Raw genomic sequence first — 18,515 nt, 5'->3', positions numbered from 1 at the left:
GGGAAATTCTACCTACCTGACAAACTCCTCATTGACTGAGTACCATCGCATTCATTCTGATGTGCACAGTTATTTGTGTACCTAGTATTTTTGGAGCACAAAAAGAGAATTCTGGAGCTCCTCTCATTAGTAATTACCATAACAGGTAACTTCTTCGTCAGTCTTTAGCACGTTACAAATAAGGATGAATTTCTTGAACACTGGCACATACCTATGCCTATGTAGCAGAGAAAAAATGTGGGCGAGTGGCTCCTCTGCAGCCAGCCTACCCACCATCATAGCAAGAAGCCCACAGGCTGTGTGTTTGATACCCCTGCCTTAAATCAATGGATGATCCAGACTACAAAAGGGAGGCTGGGTGAGGCAGAATGAGCCAAATCGGATTTTCTCAAGAGGGCTTTTTCAAGAATCATCAAAATTAAACAAAGAGAGACTTTAAAAAAAATTATTTCCCAACCTACTAAATCACCCCCACACCCTGTACAACTGTTTTGGTTAGGGGTGCACCGATATGAGATTTTTTGGGCCAATACCAATCCGATTGCTGATACGAGGGCCAGCAGCTTGGACAGCGGCATCCAGCTGGTAAGTCTGTTGTGGGGGGAAGGTGGAGGACGCAGATGGGAGTCTCCGCTGTGAGGGAGGGAGTGAGGCTGGCACTGGGGCAGGGACATGGGGGGGGGTGACTCCCATTGCTGCATACAACCTGGGAGGGTGTGGGGGGGCATATGCCCCCTAGATCTGAGCACAGAACAAAAGCAGGCTACCTATGTCGTCTAGGGCCAGTGCTGAGCTCTTCCCAGCAGACAGTTGCGCTGGGCTGCGCTCGGGGCAGGTGGCGGCAGCACTGGCAGAGGGGTACGGGGGGGAGGGGGGCTACAGCCACCCCAAAATTTGTTGTAGCTCCCACTCCAAGCGCTGCCGCCACTTGCCCCAGCAAAACCCAGCCCCACCACTGGGAACAGCCTGGCACCAGCCCCAACCCACAGTGGCAGCCCACCCTCACCCAGCATACAGATTTGGGAAGCACACACCCCCCTGCCATCCCAGGGTGCAGGCAGCAGTGGGAGCCACCCCCCGGACAAACTGCAGCTCAGTCTCATGCCCAGCCATGCAGTACCTGCCCTTGCCCCACTCCCTCCCTCACTGCAGGGTCCTTGGTCTGCTGCCCCCTCCCCCAACGGACTTACCAGCCAGATGCTGCTCTCGAAGCTGCCAGGCTAAATTCCTGGTTGTGTACATGCTGCGGCTACACGCATACACACGATATTTATTGGCAGCATTACTGGCCACATCCACCAAAAAAGCTGATTATGTCAATTTTCTTTATATGGTGCTGATACGATATGGGTCCAATGCATCAGTACCTCTAGTTTTGATGTTTTATTTTTTTTAAAGAATGGGAAGGGTTATTACTTTTATGTTTAAAAAACAGACTCACTCCAGATCAAGCAGAAGATAATAAGCACATTATTGTGGCAATGCATGTGGTCTGGCTGCCATGCCTTATGGATGTAGGGAGGCAGCGCTCTGATGAACAATCTTGGGACCTTTAAGGGGAAGCACCAAGCAGGCAAAAGGGCATCCACACTGTTGTTCCAGACTTTCTCAGGCAACACAGGGCTGATGGGAGAATAAGTTCATGTTCACATCTCGTACTTGTGAGTTCAAATTCCTCCATGTAAAGTGTGAATAAAATCTCCGATAACACCTGGAGCTAAACAGAATTATACTTGCAAGTCTTCATTGCTACAAGTTTACTATAACTCCATGCTGCTCCACAACTTCAGGTGAAACCGGTTCAATCTTCCAGCACATCGCAATAAGCCAAAAGCTCTAGATACTTTACTGTGAAAGTCCTATAAACACTTGGATGGATCACTTTTCCAAGACTCTGTTTGAGAGAATCATGTTCAGGAGTAACCAAGAGATGCCTGTAGGACGGAATAAGGATGAGAGAGGCTACCCCCTCATTAAAGTGCTGTGTGTGCTTTCTGCTGGTGTTTTTCAGCAAAAGCAGAGTTGTGCAGTGCAGGTTTAATTCTAAGCTGAGACAAAACAACTGCTACTTGGTTTGTTTGCTCATATGGATTCTGAAGTGGTAGCACTTGCACTGTTTCCTTGTTATTTACATAATTAAATATTTTGAGATACATGCAGTGGGTATGCCAGGAGGGCAGAGCAGTCCATGAGACCTTTCTTATGAGGTGTGTGTATATATATATATATAAAAAAAAGAAGAGACTTCCTGAACTAGCAGATTTACCAGGCTTCAGAATGATTTACACTACATTGCCTCTGACTGCCAAGTCTGCAGAGTTGAGACCAAAGGGTGGGAGGGGGAGGAAGCAAACAGGTCAAGAGGACACAGGAAAGGACTGCAGAATCCAAGTTACTTTCATTCTCTGACCCCATGTAGTGCTGGCCCACTAAAAATCAGCTCATACCAAATGGCTCAAGCTGGCACTGACAGTCCTGCATTAGCACAGCAGCACCTGCAAAGAATATCTGAGAGCCAGCTGCAGCCTATGGGGTTATCACACATCCGGCACCGTACAAGTTCCAAATAAATTCAGGTCACTTGAGGGAGAATCCAAATCCAGACAAATATCACACACCCCATCCAGTGACTTAAAAAAAAAAAAAAAAATCACATAAATGAAAGCACATGTCCACTGGTAACGAGGCAGTTGGTGTCAGGCAGGCCAGCCTTCCTGTATCAGTCTGCTAGGAGATAATCTCCTATAATGTTAGAATTTCCACCTTCTACACAATAGGACAACCACACAAGGGGTTTTTTCCCCCGCAACATCTGTCTTGATATAATTTATTATAGATTCCTCCTTATTCAGAACAAATGTTAAACCAAAATAGTAATTTAAACTCTGCTTTACAAAATTCTTACATATCCCTTTGTATAGCTGCATTGGCAGAAATTCATTTTGCATCTGTTGCACAGAGAAATTGTAATTGAAAAAGAAATTTGATGTTGTACAGAGGTCTTTTCTGCTGGGGACAATCCTGGATACTAGCCAGAGAAGAGAATCTGCTGTGTCACAGACACTTTCTTCTTGATGTGAGGGGAAAGCAGGAAAGGAAAAGGTGCCTATAAATCTTTAAACAATTATCAAAGTATCATACAAATGCAATAAAAGAATAACATGTGCCTCTAGGAAGGAAGCTTAATTCCAGTTTAACACTGTACTGCCTAGGAACACTTGCAGATCTGTCCCAGAGTCAATACAAATAATGTTAGGTAAAACTTACAGGGGACAGAGCTATCAAAACAACCTGGAGATACCACACAAGCTATAATTTATCATACCAAAATTTGAGTAGGTGAGCAGGCTCTCCTTTGACTTCTGTGGCAAATATTATCCCTGGCTCCTAATCATATGCATACTCTTTTGTTCTTTTCTCTTTGGCATACATCAATATTTTCTTTTTGATTGTTCCTAAACAGAGGAGACTTTTAGGTACAAACATTTTAGAGCTGAACCGTGTCATACATTAAGGTTACCAACCCAGCTGAGCAGAGGAAAAAGGAACTGCATATAACTATATACAGTTCCTCCACACTGCACAGTTAGAGGACTCAGGCAAACATTCATTGTCTTGACATTCAGCAAAGACCACACAGAAAACTATGATAAAACATGTTTAAATATAAATCCTTTAAAACAAAGAGGCCAAACACTATGTAAGAGGTTGCTTGAGGTCAAACAAACCGGTCCCTCCTTTGACAACTTTTCCCACCACAAGGCAAGCAGAAGGAGATCTCAGTTCGTCGTGGGCACCTAAATCAGAATTCAACACAAATCAGATTAGGACAGGTTCAGTAGAAGTTTCTAGTTAAAAAGAAGATGCTAATAAGCTAGACATTTACTTTGTTTAAAGCAGAAGAACCAGGTCAGACATGGCACCTCACAAAGACAATGCCACCTGCTGTTCAAATCAAATGCGTCACAGACTGCAGGTTTCATTCTCTTCGGACTTCGCCTTTGTTACAGCAGGACTTAACTGTCTCCAGTGAAGGGACTCCTGGAGTCAGAATACCACTAGCGAAGGTACTGGCCCAGAGTTTTTATAATCAGTTTAAAACTACCCCCCTTGCAACCGGCATGAAAAGATAATCCACATAGGATTCTTAAAGTGAGCATTAGGTTCAGGCTTCCTACAAGAGAATTTTTATTTTATTTTAATTTTTTAAAGGAAGGACAGAAGCCAGATGAAAAGAGAAGCACCTTCCTGTGAAGACCCTTCTCTTTTGGAGAATGAATCCAGGTGAGGTGGATTTTTCATTTCTTGGCTAGATTGAAAAGCACTTTTCACAGGAAAGACATCAAATGCCTTTGATTTGGTGGCTCTGTCATAGCAGAACAGGGCCACATAAGTCTAAGTTCTCCACGATTACACACCAGACCATCGTTCTGCTTTCGTTAATTATATTTCTTTTTGGCTTTACGGGCAGGCAGGCAGGCTGTTCTTCGCCCACACGTCATTTGACAAGCTGAATTCCGTGATAACTAATGTTCGCTGCTGTTCCTATGGATGCATACAAAATGTGTTTGAGCTTGCAGTAAACTCTGGTACATCTTTCATTCTATAAGAAAGAGTTACATGAAATACATATAACTTTCTATATTTAGTTGAGGAATACTGAAAGTGCTAGCAGTGCATGATGCCTGGTGTTGTGATCTCATCGACATCTGTACAAGAGCTGCCTCTGATACTTATCAGTGAAAAATAATGACCCTTTGTTAGATTATTACGCGAGACGGTCATAACCATTCTGTTGGCTCATGTGATGCTAACAAAGCAGAGCTGTTCTTCAAGCAATTGTTTGCACAGACCTAAATTCTAAAGTGCATGTGCTCTGTGCATTCAGAATTGGATTCTTTTGGCCAACTTTGTCTGTTGAAACCACACCCATGTCCTAGATGTCTCTGTGCCAACCCTACTGAGGGCATAAAGGGTACAGCAGGTTTGGAAGACACTCAGGTCCTTCCAAGTACCCATGACAGTGAGATGGCACCTCTGCAGTGTCTGCTTATGCCATACGCTGTGCAGTCTTCTTAGATTTTACCCAATTCATTAAGAGATTGTCCAGCTCTCAGCTGCATTAAAACAAATTAGATTTAGAAATCACGAATCTACATTATGGTTCTAATTTTATTCTTGATGCTGCTGCTAAGTCTCTCTGCTTCTCATAAGTCCTAACCACTGTAGAGCTTTTTAAATGATCCCTAGTCCCCTTTTGCCTATCAACATTTCCTGTCTTTACACAGGTAATGCCATGAAATAAACAGGATTAAGTTTCCCTTGGCAGGAACCTTGACTTCTTTCTAAATCCAACTGTGATGCAATGTAAATGCAGACTCTTTATTCAATTTAATCCCCTTTTGTGAACATTTAGCCTCTTTACATGTTCACGGTAGAGAGGCAACTGTTAAGTGGCAGCAGCAGTTTGAAAAAAAAATTCAACTTGAAAAGCAACAATACACTGGCAAGAAAGATGATTCAATGTTAGGACATTTGTGCTAGGGCAGAAGGCAATTAAGGCTGTGGCTAAAGAAACTGAGTTGGGGAGTTTCTTCTGTTCACCTGGGGTAACGTGGAAAACAGCACAGAAGAGCCTGAGAGAAGAGCTGACTGACATGTGTTGACTGCCGGCAAAATGAAGGTCTGACTAAGAGCAATGAGACAGATCAGCTAGACAGGACGGCCCAAACTCCTAAGGGGTTTAACCAGATATCTCAACATGCAGCTTATGTCTGTAGCCGTGAATGAAAAAAATAGTGAAGAGGTGCACAAACGAAACCATCCCAAGCAAATTTTGAAACCATCTGAATGTAGGACTACTGCAATCCAGGTCAAAGGGGAGGAGATTACAATACAGATATGTGAGAAAGGTCCGGATGAGAAGTTTAATGCTGTGTACAGCCAAGATGAAAGACTTGATCTTCAACTGAGTATAGAGGAAACTTATCTGGTCCCCCCCAAAATTCCACAGACTTCATAAAATATATCATGTGGACATTGGCTTGATTTCAGCTGACAAAGCCCTATTTGAACTAGACATCCCAATTTACCCGGAACCTTTTAAGGCCGAAGATAGGATTATTATGCACCTTACAGACAAACCAAAGTATATTTATAGCTATAGTATAGTAGATAGATATCTCTATACATCTATCTATCTATCCAGGGTAGACAGAGATATATAAATAGATACCTAGATGCACAGAATCAAAGTAGGGCAGGAAGGGACCTACAGAGGTCATCTAGTTCAACTCCCTGCCAGAAGCAGGATCATCCCTATCAAAGCCATGCCATAAAAACCATCATCTAAATTCTACATAAGATTACCATCAACCCTGGCACAACACAGACTTAACACCCTAACCTGCCACAGGTAAAGCAGGGGAACCACGGCAGCCAACATCCTGCTTCTATGAAATGCTGTCAATATATGCTCGAGATCCTGGGTAGAGGGCTACGCTCCCAATACAAAGGAGGGCAAAAACCCTCAGAGTCTGTACCAATCTGACCATGGGATAAAATTCATTCCTGACCCCAAATACAGTAATCGGTCTATCCCTGAGTAGAGGGGCAGGTCTCCCGAGCCAAGAACCTCCGATTCATTGGTCCCAGCAGAGATATTGGTGCGACCCAGTTGAAGTCCCCAGACTTGGCTGTAGCTAACGCCAAACCCCTCTGTCGGAGCCTTAAAAACACCACGACATGTAGCAAATAGAGGACATGGGGGGAGGGGAAAGAGAGGGCAGCACAGGCAATGGTCAAAGCTCAGATGCATGGGAAATACCCATGGTATAACACAGGCATCGCTATGCCTAGATCATCCCCAACCAATCCTGTCTGACCTCTTCTTGAACACCTCCAGTGATGGAGAGTCCACAACTTCGCTAGGCAACCTATTCCACTGCCTCACAATTCTCACAATGAAGAATTTTTTCTGGATATCCACTCTAAAAACTTACTTTGCTGCATATTTTGCTTCAAGCCATTGCCCCAAACTCTCCTCTCTGTAGCAAAAAATAAAAGGTGCTTTCCCTCTTCTTTATGGCAGCCCTTCAAGTATTTGAAGACTGCCATCATGTCCCCTCTGAAGTGCCTTTTCTGCAAGCTGCTCCTTCAGCTTTTCTTATGACTTGCCTTCCAAGCACCTAATTATCTTTGTTGCCTGCCTTTGGACCCTCACTTAACTTTTCCATGTCCTTTTTAAAATGTGGATCCCAGAACTGCACATACTACTTCAGATAAGACCTAACCATGTAGAGAGACACTATCACCTCCCATGTTTTGCACCTAATACTTCTGCTGATGCCTCCCAAAACCATCTTCACCTTTTGTATGGCTGCATCATACTGCAGACTCTTACTGAGTCTATGATCTACCAAGGCTTCCAAATCCTCTTCCACAGCATTGCCATCCAGCCAGGTGTCACCCACTGTGTATTTGATACTCCTCCCAACCTGTAGTACCTTGTATTTGTCCACATTAAAATTCACCTTGTTGGCTCTAGCTCAACCTTCCAAACTGTCAAGATCCTTCTGAATTGTGCTCATATCCTCCAACATGTTTACAGTCCTTTCCAGCCTTGCATTGTCCGCAAACTTGTTCAAGAAGCTTTTTATGCCAGCATCCAAATTATGAACACGTTGAATAGTACTGGGCCCATGACAGAATCCTGTGGGACTCCACTCAAAACCTCCTGCCATTTTGGTATGGACCTGTTAATAATTACCCTTTGCTTGTAGTTATCTATTCACCCTGCAGTAGTTATATCCAGCCTACATTTCTCCAATTTGTTTAAGAGAAGGTAATGCGGGACCATATCATAAGCCTTGCTGAAGTCCAGATACACTATATCCACAGCATTCCCTCCATCCACCCAAGTAGTTACTTTGACAAAGAGAGAGAACAAGTTTGTTTGACATAATTTGCTTTTCAAAAAATCCATGTTGGCTACTTATGATGAGTCTTTCCTCCTCCAGATACTTGCAGTAGTCTTCCTTAGGATATGCCCTAGTAACTTCCCAGGTACTGAAGCGAGACTAACCATTTTGTAGCTCTCCTGGTCCTCCCTTTTGCCTTTTTTAAAAGAAAAACACTGCGTTGGTGTCCAGCCTGTCTCCCACGACTTCATGAAGATTATTGCCAAGGGCTCTCACATGCAGTTCATCTGACCCTGCTGACAAATTCATTCAGACCCCAAAAAAGCTCTCTGACAGTCTTCTTTTTTTAAAATCTCCTCTCTCAGCATGTCCCCTTCCTTATCCAAATAATCCTTATTAGGTGCATGACTGCAGCTTAATTTTTTTGTGAAGGCTGAGGCAAAGTAGCTGTTCAATAGATCTGCCTTCTTTGCATCTTTGATTAGGAGTTCTAAGATTTGTTAACAGAGGACCCACACCTTCCTTGGTCCTCCTTTTCTGGCCAACAGACTTACAGAACTCCTTCTTGTTGTCCTTACCCTCCTTTGCCAGGTGTAGCTTGTTCTTTGCCTTCCTGTTTTTGCCCCTGCAATTCTTGCTGTTTCCTGATCTGCGTCCTTGGTCCATTCTCCCATTCCCTGTATGCTCTGAATTTGAGGTGTTTTAGAAGCTCCTTGTGAAGCCACACTGGTCTCTTGCCATTCTTTGTGCGCTTCCATTGTGTCAGAACAGTTTCTTGTTGGGTCCCTTTAAAAGCTCCCAGCCCTCCTGGGTGTCTTTAGCCTTCAGTCTACTCTTCTACATCACCATGTCTATTAATTCCTCGAGTCAAATGAAATCCACCTTTTTGAAATCTAGCATCCTAATTTTGCTAACCTCATGCTCTCCCCATCTCAGGATCCAGAATTCTATCATACCATGATTGTTTCCTCGCAAGTTACTGAACGTCTTCACATATTCCACCAATTCCGTCCTGTTGCTCAAGACAAGATTCAAAAGAGATGATCCCCTAGTTGTACCCTCCACTTTCTGGAACAGAGAGTTGTCCTTCACACAAGACAGGAACTGGCTTGACATTTTATGTTTGGTTGCTTTTTTCTTCCAGCAGACGTCTGGAAAACTGAAGTCTCCCATCAGTACCATCCCATAACTTTTGGATAGATTTGGCACCTGCTTGAAGTGTGCCTCCTGCATGCCCTCTTCCTTATTTGATGGCCTGTGATAAATCCCCACCATTATATCTGTGCTGAATCTTTCATCTTCACCCAAATGCACTGTTTTGCTGTCATCCTTCTCCTGAACCAGGGAGCAAGCTTATGCATTTTTGACATACAAGACAACACTGTAACCTTTGTTTCAGGATAGGGTAGAGAGAAAAGTGTAACCCTTGATGTTGACACTCCAGTCGTAACAGCTGCCCCACCGGTTCTCTGTAACAGCAATCAGTTTACAGCCCTTTTCACAGGCTTCAGCTTCCAACTCATCTTGTTTATTCCCCACACTTCTGGTATATGTATACATGCATCAGACATATTTTGCATTTTGACCTACTCATTTCCCTTTTGCACCACTTGTTGCAGTGCTGTAGATTTCTGGCCCTTTCCTAGAGTTAAGTTGCTTCTTCAATACCTTTCCCCTGTAGACTGTATACTTTGTCACTGGAGGGTTTTGATCATCATTCCCCATGGAACCTAGTTTAAAGACCTCTATATAGATACAGATATGTATAAAAGCTCCTTTCATTTGTCTATAAGGTGCCCTTATGAGCTTCAGCCCATGAATGCTTAACCTATATGCATCTCTCTACATAGCTATATCTATCTATATACACATGTGTGCGTATACAGAATGCCAGCTTCACAAGGGCTTCATTAAAAAGTGCTAGCCATTAAAGCTTTTAAAAACAATTATACACCTCTCACTATAAAAGTTATAAGAATCCAAGTCAAGCAGATGCAGCAGACCTGTAAATCAAATAAAACCATTTACCCATCATTGTTGCTTCCTTTAAGAATTTGTAGCTGGTTTCAAATGTCATCTGCTGCAGTGGTGAGGAGCTGGACTGTATTCCATACCGATTCAGTGGTTTATAAACACCTTCAAAACACATGTAATCTGCCACAAGAGAAAGGTGCCGGGGGTTTACCACGATACCTGACAACACGGGAAGAAGGATCATTAGAGCATGTAGAGACTAAGGCCCAAAAGATCCATCAGCAAGGTAAACCTCTAGAGTCTAATCAATGTGGTCTGATACAAGTAAGGTCACTAGCAAAAGTCATGCTTCTTCCTTTCCATACTGGCAAAACGCACTCTCTGCCAAATCAAGGCTGCAAGACCTCATCTTAACAGAGAAACAAAAATGTCAATAGAGCTTCAGTTATGAGCGACTTTTACTATGTGTGCCAAGTCTTTTGGCGTAGGAGTATATCTGAAAACAAACAGTAATCTCTGCATCATTTTTGTTCAGCCAGAATCTGAGAACTCATTTCAAGTCCGTCTCCTCCAGTGTTGAACCTCTTTGTACCTCACGTGGTAAATTGGGTACTAGAGTCAATTTGGCTTTGCTAACTCAGACCTTTCTGGACCTGCAGGGGAACTTGCAGACTTTATGGCTCTGGATGTACTACACAACACTGGTGCAATGTGATGAAACTTGCTCACAGCCTCTACCAGATACTCATCAGCTCTGACATTTATAAAGAAAGTGCAGCAGTACTAGAAATGGGAATCTTGGTGAACAATGACTGCAAAGTTATTCACCAGCCAGCAATCCAAAACCTGGCATTCCATCTTTTCACTGACTGTAGTGCAAAGTAAGACATGGTCTTTCTTTAAACTCAATTTAATACAGTATTGTATCTCTACTCTTACACTCGATACACTACTGTGGCTTGTACCTTTTGGTATTGTATACTGCTCTTTTTTAAGCTATTTAAGATAATACTGTGTACATTTTTCCATCTTAATGAAAATCGAATGAACCATGAAACCAAACAACAGTTGATCTAAAAAAAGCATCTTACCATACACGGCAAATACATCTTTAATTTCCTTTTCAATCACCCTCAGGGCAGCCTCGATTCCGTAAGTTTTAGCCATTGCATGAATGTCATTGGAATAAAGCCTGCTTAAGTCCAAGACCTGGAGGCACGAAACCAATTTAAGGAAGTTGGTGCTATAGTTGTGTACTTTCCCACCTCCCCTAAACAAAGATAAAGTTTCTTTGTTTCCTGCTTTATCTCAAAACAGCCCCAACATAACTCAGCTGAAGTTAACAGAATCTGGCACAGCATTAGCTGTAGGGAAGAATGTGCAAGTGATCCTATACCCAAGTCAACTGACCGCAGTGTCATTTATATCAGCAGGAACAAGGAACTGAAATTAAGTAAGAAAAAAGAGGGGAACATCCCGGCTATGAGACCCATTGAAATGTGGAATCATGTACGGGCCTTTTAAAATTCTGAGACAAAGCACTACAGAGTATGCTGTCTGAAACAACCCTGTACTTGTGGAGAGAGGGCCTGGATGGCATAACAAGTCTATTCATCTGTAACTACTGAAATTCATTTACATGGAAGAACACCCTCAAATAACATCTGCAGAAACAGTTACAAGCATGGTGTGGATTAATCTGCCATTATCTTGGTAAGATGATATTCCATGTTTCTGCACAAAAGCCCATCTGAAGTGACAGGAACATGACAACGTACACTTGAGAAAGGCACCACGCAAGCTTTTTGAACTAGCTCGAGCTAGTTGCCCAACTCCAACTGAATATGCATAGGGGGCCAAGAAAGGAATAGCTTCCCACCTCCCACAATTTTCCTCTATCAAACATTACACCATTGAAGTCTCAAGGATAACAATACATACATCAGAATATTTAAACAGTTCGGAGAGGTTTATTCCCTCTGTGTTCAAAATAAGCTCTCTCTCTCCTTTCTTGTTGGTGCTTTCATTTAAGAAACACCGTGTGATCCCCTTTGTCTCATGGACGACTGTATTTTGCATGAGGGACTCCAGGAAAGAGGAGAGATCAAAGTATGCCTTCATCAGAGGAAGCTTCAGGGAAACCTAGGAAAGAAACCAGGACAAGATCAGGCTGTGAGGCGGCAAGAAGGCTTAGCATTTGCTTCAACCACTAGGGCATTTTTTCACAAGGTAAAAAGTCACTAGAATCAAATATATTTATCTTAATCTCCATATGTTAAGAAATGTACAGCTCCTCATACCACTTCCAAAAAAACAGTATAAAGAAGAAACAATACAATCCAAGCCAAATTGAAAGGAAATGCAGTTCAAGTTCAACAAATATGCTTTTTTTTCCCCTTTTTGGTACAACAAAATCATAATGTTTCATTTTTGATTAATAAGAAACATTTCATTTGTCCAGAAACAAGATATTCTGGGGAATATTTTTGGAGGTTAGTCAACCCTTAACATCCTAGATTCATTTTTTTTTTTTTTTTTTTTTAAGTGCCAAAACTTCCTCTGGAAAATGTCATAATTGAGATATTTTGGAATTCCTGAAATCTACCTCCTTACACCTTTTTCATATCAACGGAGTCCCCAAATTCATAGTTTCTGTCCAATTCACTATTTGTGGAAAGAAAAACATTCAGCTAGCTCTCCTCCCAACTCAATCGACATGCATCCTACTTTGTTCTCTGGAAGATTACTACGCAGGATTCCCTTTTTGCACATATACAAGTCTACTGCTTCCCAATTTCTTGTCCTCCTGCACTGCACCTCCAGATAGTCGGCTGTGGCATATTTGCCTTTTCACCTCATATGGTCAAGCAGCTAGAGAGCTGCCTATTAATTCAAAAGGTGAAATTAAGAATGAAAACTTGTCAGTTACCTTTAGGAAGTCCCAAAGTCTCCAAGAATTTAAAATTCTGTGGCAGAAAGTCTGCTTACCTCTTTGAGCTGCAATAGGTATCATATCTGCACAGATTATAAGGGGATGCTGACATAAAAATGGCACCATTTCGCTGAAGACGACTATTTATTATGGAAGCTGTGCACTGTCATTTTGTAATCTTCACACAAAATATTTCCCATCACCAGCCTCTTACCTCACACCAGAGCTCATTTTCTACATCGTATTCGTAATTCTCTATGGAGGGATGACTGCTCACTACAGAATTGACTCTTAGCTCTACCGATGCATTTTGTTTGGGTGTCTTCTCTTTCTTAGACAGAGAACTAGAGGCAGAAAATTGAGAATCATCCTCATGGCACAATACATTTGAACCTTCTTCAGACTCCTCAGCCCTTTTATCATCAAGCAAGGGACCTTCTTCATCTTCTGAATTTTCATCACCGTTTTCCTCATTCACCTCTTCCTCACTCTCATAATCAACCTGCAGAAGAAAACACAAGCTCATACTCATAACCGCAACCAAATGCAAACGTCTTCAAAGCCCCTTGGTATGCAGTTTTATTCCCCCAAACTCCTCATTGTGGAAATGAACTCCCTGACAGGCTCGTGTAACCTTTCTCACTTTTAACTCACTGAAAAATGCTGGTCTACCTGTTTTTTTAAAAAGGACTGTGATACGACAGATTTATTTTAGTTTCAATTCCTCTGCAGTTTTGAAAGGATTTGTCAGCATGTTCCAAGTTAAACTTCAGGCTGCATAAATAACACATCATAATACAACCAGGCAAAAGGTAGCTGTTTCCTCAAGGATCCTGGGGAGAATCCAGTGTTTTGATGACAGATGCTAAAGGAACTCCCTACATTTTGACTGTTCACCTTTCTGCTAAAATGGTGGCCACCCACTTTTTAAAATCATATGTTCTGTACGACAGGTTATTCCGTACAAATCACCCAGGAGCAAATGTACTTAGTGCTGCAGCAGGATAAGTAAAAGCAACAAGACAGAATTCAGAAGAAAGTTAAGTTTTGGCTGAATTACAGGGAGAATAAAGCTTGCCCACCAGAAGCCTCATTCCTGAATCAGAGAACAGGCTATACCATGGTCAGCAACATTTTTGGCTTGAGTGCCCAAAACACCTGCAACCTCGATTTGTAAGATGTTGAGTTGCCAGGGGAGCCACAAGGGGCCCAATCCGTGTTGTGGCAGTGAAGTCCCGGCCCCTATCCCACCACCTGCCTCAAAACATGCAAAATGCCTTCGCATGTCACACTCCAGCATCCATGCCAGGGGTTGCCTAGGGAGTTTAGCAGTTTTTTGCATCCTGCAGCTGTACACAGAATTAGCCTAGATGATCTTTCAGGTCCCTTTCTATCTTAGTCTCTCTCCCCCTTATTTGTCAGCATGTTCCAATCTTAGTCTCTCTCCCCATGAGCTGCAAGCGACACTTAAAGGGTTAGTATGTAGCCTGTGGGCTCCTGCTCTCCTTTCATTTGTCTCCCCACAGCTGCTCCAGCCCTAGTGACCAGGATGGGGGAGTGCCTGAGGTACATCTGCAGCAAAAAAGGGAGCACAGGCAACCCAGCTAGGCGGGCTGGGGGAGAGGAGGGAGGAGGAAGGACAATGGGTTGCATACGTGACACGGTGCTGAGAAAAGGTGGGAGCTAGGCTGGCCACACAGTGGGTAGGAGGTGGTGGGGATCTGTCTATCATGCAGTTGCGACAGGAGCCACGCAAACAGGCTGCACAAACAGGCGCACTTGCCTGCCGGCACGAGTTAGCACAAAGTTCGCACAGGAGGGTGCGCGGGAAGGCCAGAGACCCTGCCTGCGAACCCCCAGGGTAGACAGTCCCAGCCATAGCCAGCCTACCAGAGGCATGACACAGATGGACATGCATCACACCCCGAGGGTCCCCTTGGGCTCTACGGCCCGCCCCCCGGCACCTCAGAGACTGCCACCCAGACAGAGCCCATGGCTCTGGCCTCCATGCAGATGGAGCCCTTGGCTCTCGGCTGTGGGGGCTGCCTGCCCCTTTTTCAGGCTCTGGCGGCCGGGAGCATGGTCACCTCCCCGTGTGCGGTCTGCTCCCTTTTGGGGTCTCTAGCACACCAGCTGGAGGAGCTCCAGGCCACAGTCCAGGGACTGCGTGCCATAAGGGACTGTAAGCAGGAGATCAACTCCTACTGCCAGGCCCTTCTCCCCCAGGAGCCGGAGGGTAGATCACCGTCTCCCTCCAGGACAAAGGAGGACTTCAGGACCTCCCACTCTGTCCAGTAAAGGGCATGGACCAAGGTGGTCAAGGGCCCTAAGGCCCGCTGCACCAAGGCCCCTGCCCCGCCGGAGCTTTGCAACAGGTACACATCTCTCACTGCTCCAGCAGAGCCAGCTGAGTTGCCAGCGCCCACAGGCAACACAGGCTCAACTGCAGCTACCGCCCCCGCTCTCCCCAAGACAAAACGTAAGGCGTTTGTTGTGGGAGACTCCACCCTGAGGGGGACTGAGGGGGCAATCTGCCGCTCCGACCCCTTAGCCCGGGAAGTCTGCTGCTTCCCAGGGGCCCACATCTGGGACATTGCGGAGAAGATCCCTGAGCTCCTCTAGCCCACAGACCATTATCCCATGCACCTTATTCATGTGGGCACCAATGACATGGCTCGGAGTGCTCCCAGCCAGGTCGTGAGTCGCTACAGGGATTTGCGAGAGGGGCTAAAGGGTCTGGGGGCACAAGTGGTGTTCTCATCGATCCTCCCAGTCTCAGGCTATGGCCTGAGGAAGGAGAGGAGGATCCATGTAGTCATCCAAAGACTGCGGCGCTGGGTGTCATCGGGAAGGCTTTGGCTTCCATGACCACAGCCTGCTCTTTGGTGAGAGAGACAGTGAGCTGCTGGGCAGAGATGGCCTCCACCTCTCTCCCCTGGGGTAGAAGCTCTTCTCAGCCAGACTGGCTGACCTGCTCCACCAGGCTTTAAACTAAGCCTGTTGGGGGATAGGGGGAATACCGCCACTGCTGGCCCGCTGAGCAAACCTTGCAAAGCCAGCGGGCCAAGGCACTTAAGGGAGCCCACCCCTGCCACAGCCCTGGTACAATCTGTGGGCAAGGCAAGAGCCCCCAAGGGGATACTTGCCTGCCTGTACACAAATGCCAGGAGCTTGGGGAATAAGCAGGAGGAGCTCATCCTCCTGCTCAATGCAAATAATTATGATGTCACAGGGATAACAGAGACCTGGTGGGACTCCACCCATGACTGGACCTCGGGTATAGACTGCTATACCCTGTACAGGAGGGATCATGTAGGTAAAAGGGGCAGGGGTATAGGTCTCCATGTTAAGGAAAGCTACACATTCCTGCAAGCTGATCTTGGTGACCAAGGTGGATGACTGGAGACCCTCTGGGTTAAAATCCGTGGGGAACACGGCACAGGGGACACAACGGTGGGAGTCTACTACAGACCTCCCACCCAAAGTCCTGAGCTTGACCAGGAGTTTGCCCAGGAACTGACTGAGGCCGCATGCTCCACAACCACGGTTGTCATGAGTGACTTCGATTACCCGGACATCTCGTGGAAGGATCACTCAGCAACATCCGAGCAGTCGCAAAGCTTCCTCTCGTGCGTGGATGACCCCTGACTCAAGAAGTCTATGGGTCAACAAGAGGCAAAGCGCTGTTTGACCTGGTACTGGCTACTGGGGATGACCTAAATCGGCAACCTAATGGTCGATGGGAAGCTGGGTGACAGCAACCACGAGCTGATCACCTTTACCATCCACCGTAAAGCTGGCAAGTCAGTCAGCAACACTGAAGTCCTTGACTTCAGGAAAGCTGACTTTGACAAGCTCAGGAGGCTTTTGTCAGTCAGGACCGAAGGGACCGTGACCCCAGGGAGATGGGAGTTCAAGAAGAGTGGTTGCTCCTCAAGGGACCAATCTTCAATGCACAAGCTAAGTCTATTCCATCTCAGAGGAAAGGCGGCAAAAGGGCACCCAGCAGACCTCCTGAGGCTAAAAAGAAAGGCCTACAAAGGATGGAGGACGGGATTCACCTCCAAGGACGATTATCCTGCACTGGTCCGGTCCTGCAGGGAGCAAACCAGGAAAGCCAAGGCTGCAACTGAACTCCAACTAGCTTCGAGCATTAAAGACAATAAAAAGTCCTCTCTCAGCTATGAGGGGAGCCGAAGGAAAAGCAAGGGCAACACTGGACCCCTGCTGAACAAGATGGGGCAACTGACACCCTGGAAAAAGCCAACCTATTAAATGGGTACTTTGCATCGGTCTTTCATCAGTCCCACGGGACGCCCATGCCCGCTACGGGACAGGAAGGTCCGAGCGAGGGAGATCCCCTGCCCTCCATTAATGCTGACCTCATGAAGGAACACCTTGAGAAGCTGGATACCTTCAAGTCAGCCGGCCCTGACAATCTACACCCCACGGTACTCAAGGAAATGGTGAGCATCATAGCCCAGTCCGTGGCACGGATCTTAGAAAACTGGCGCTCTGGTGTAGTGCCGGAAAACTGGAAGAAGGCCAATGTTGTGGCTATCTTCAAGAAAGGGAGGAAAGTGGATCTGGCTAACTATAGGCCCATCAGCTTGACTTCTATCCGAGGGAAGATCTTAGAAAAGTTTATTAAAGAGGCCATCCTTAATGGACTGGCCGACACCAACATCCTAAGGGATAGCCAGCACGAGTTTGTTGTGGGTAGGTCTTGCTTGACCAATCTCATTTCCTTTTACGACCAGGTGACCTATCACCTGGACAAGGGAGAAGAGATTGATGTCATATAGTTTGACTTCAAAAAAGTCTTTGATCTGGTATCCCGTGACCACCTCTTGGCAAAACTGGGCAGTTGTGGCCTTGGGATCCACCATGATCCGTTGGCTGGGAAATTGGCTCCGTGGTCAGACCCAGAGGGTAGTAATTGATGGCAGTGACTCATCATGGTGTCCTGTGACCAGTGGGGTCCCTCAAGGCTCTGTCCTGGGACCCATATTGTTCAACATCTTCATTAATGATGTGGACATTGGAGTCAGGAGTGGACTGGCCAAGCTTGCCAATGACACCAAACTTTGGGGCAAAGCATCCACGCCAGAAGACAGGTGGGCGATCCAGGATGACCTGGACAGGCTCAGCAAATGGGAGGAGGAGGACCTGATGGTGTTTAACACCGAAAAATGCAAGATTCTCCACCTTGGGAAGAAAAACCTGCAGCATCCTTATAGGCTCGGCAGTGCTACGCTGGCTAGCACTACAAAAGAAAGAGACTTGGGGGTCATCATTGACCACAAGATGAACATGAGCCTGCAATGTGATGCTGCAGCTAGTAATGGGACGAAAACACTGGCTTGCATCCATAGATGCTTCTCAAGCAAATCCCAGGATGTCCTTCTCCCCTTGTACTCGGTTTTGGTGAAGCCGCAGCTGGAGTACTGCATCCAGTTTTGGGCTCCACAATTCAAAAAAAAGATACGGAGAAGCTTGAGAGAGTCCAGAGAAGAGCCATGTGCATGATCAGAGATCAGGAAAGCAGACCTTACAATGACAGGCTGAGCGCCATGGGGCTCTTTAGCCTGGAAAAGCGTAGGCTCAGGGGTGATCTGATAGCCACCTATAAGTTTATCAGGGGTGACCACCAGGATCTGGGGGAACGTTTGTTCACCAGAGCACCCCAA

At 45.4% G+C, this 18,515-nt stretch overlaps 1 protein-coding gene across 2 annotated transcripts in view; it reads right to left on the bottom strand.

Moving 5' to 3' along the window:
• Positions 1-2,811: 2,811 nt before the first annotated feature.
• The window catches only part of POLR1A (RNA polymerase I subunit A), a 71,125-nt gene continuing 55,421 nt past the window's right edge, over positions 2,812-18,515 (bottom strand). For both annotated transcript variants that reach the window (XM_090035348.1, XM_090035349.1), the window contains 5 exons: positions 13,040-13,327; positions 11,835-12,035; positions 10,985-11,102; positions 9,948-10,112; positions 2,812-3,797 (listed from right to left, as the gene is read on the bottom strand). In XM_090035348.1, the coding sequence (XP_089891474.1) occupies positions 3,697-3,797; positions 9,948-10,112; positions 10,985-11,102; positions 11,835-12,035; positions 13,040-13,327 (873 nt within the window). In that variant the 3' untranslated portion in view covers positions 2,812-3,696. The remainder of the gene's footprint in view (positions 3,798-9,947; positions 10,113-10,984; positions 11,103-11,834; positions 12,036-13,039; positions 13,328-18,515) is intronic.

Source organism: Crocodylus siamensis, chromosome 2, assembly GCF_052110815.1.
Source record: "Crocodylus siamensis isolate JL-2025a chromosome 2, ASM5211081v1, whole genome shotgun sequence".
Taxonomy (NCBI): Eukaryota; Metazoa; Chordata; order Crocodylia; family Crocodylidae; genus Crocodylus; species Crocodylus siamensis.
The sequence above is the reverse complement of the archived record's forward strand: the minus strand, read 5'-3'. Positions and strand labels throughout refer to the sequence as shown.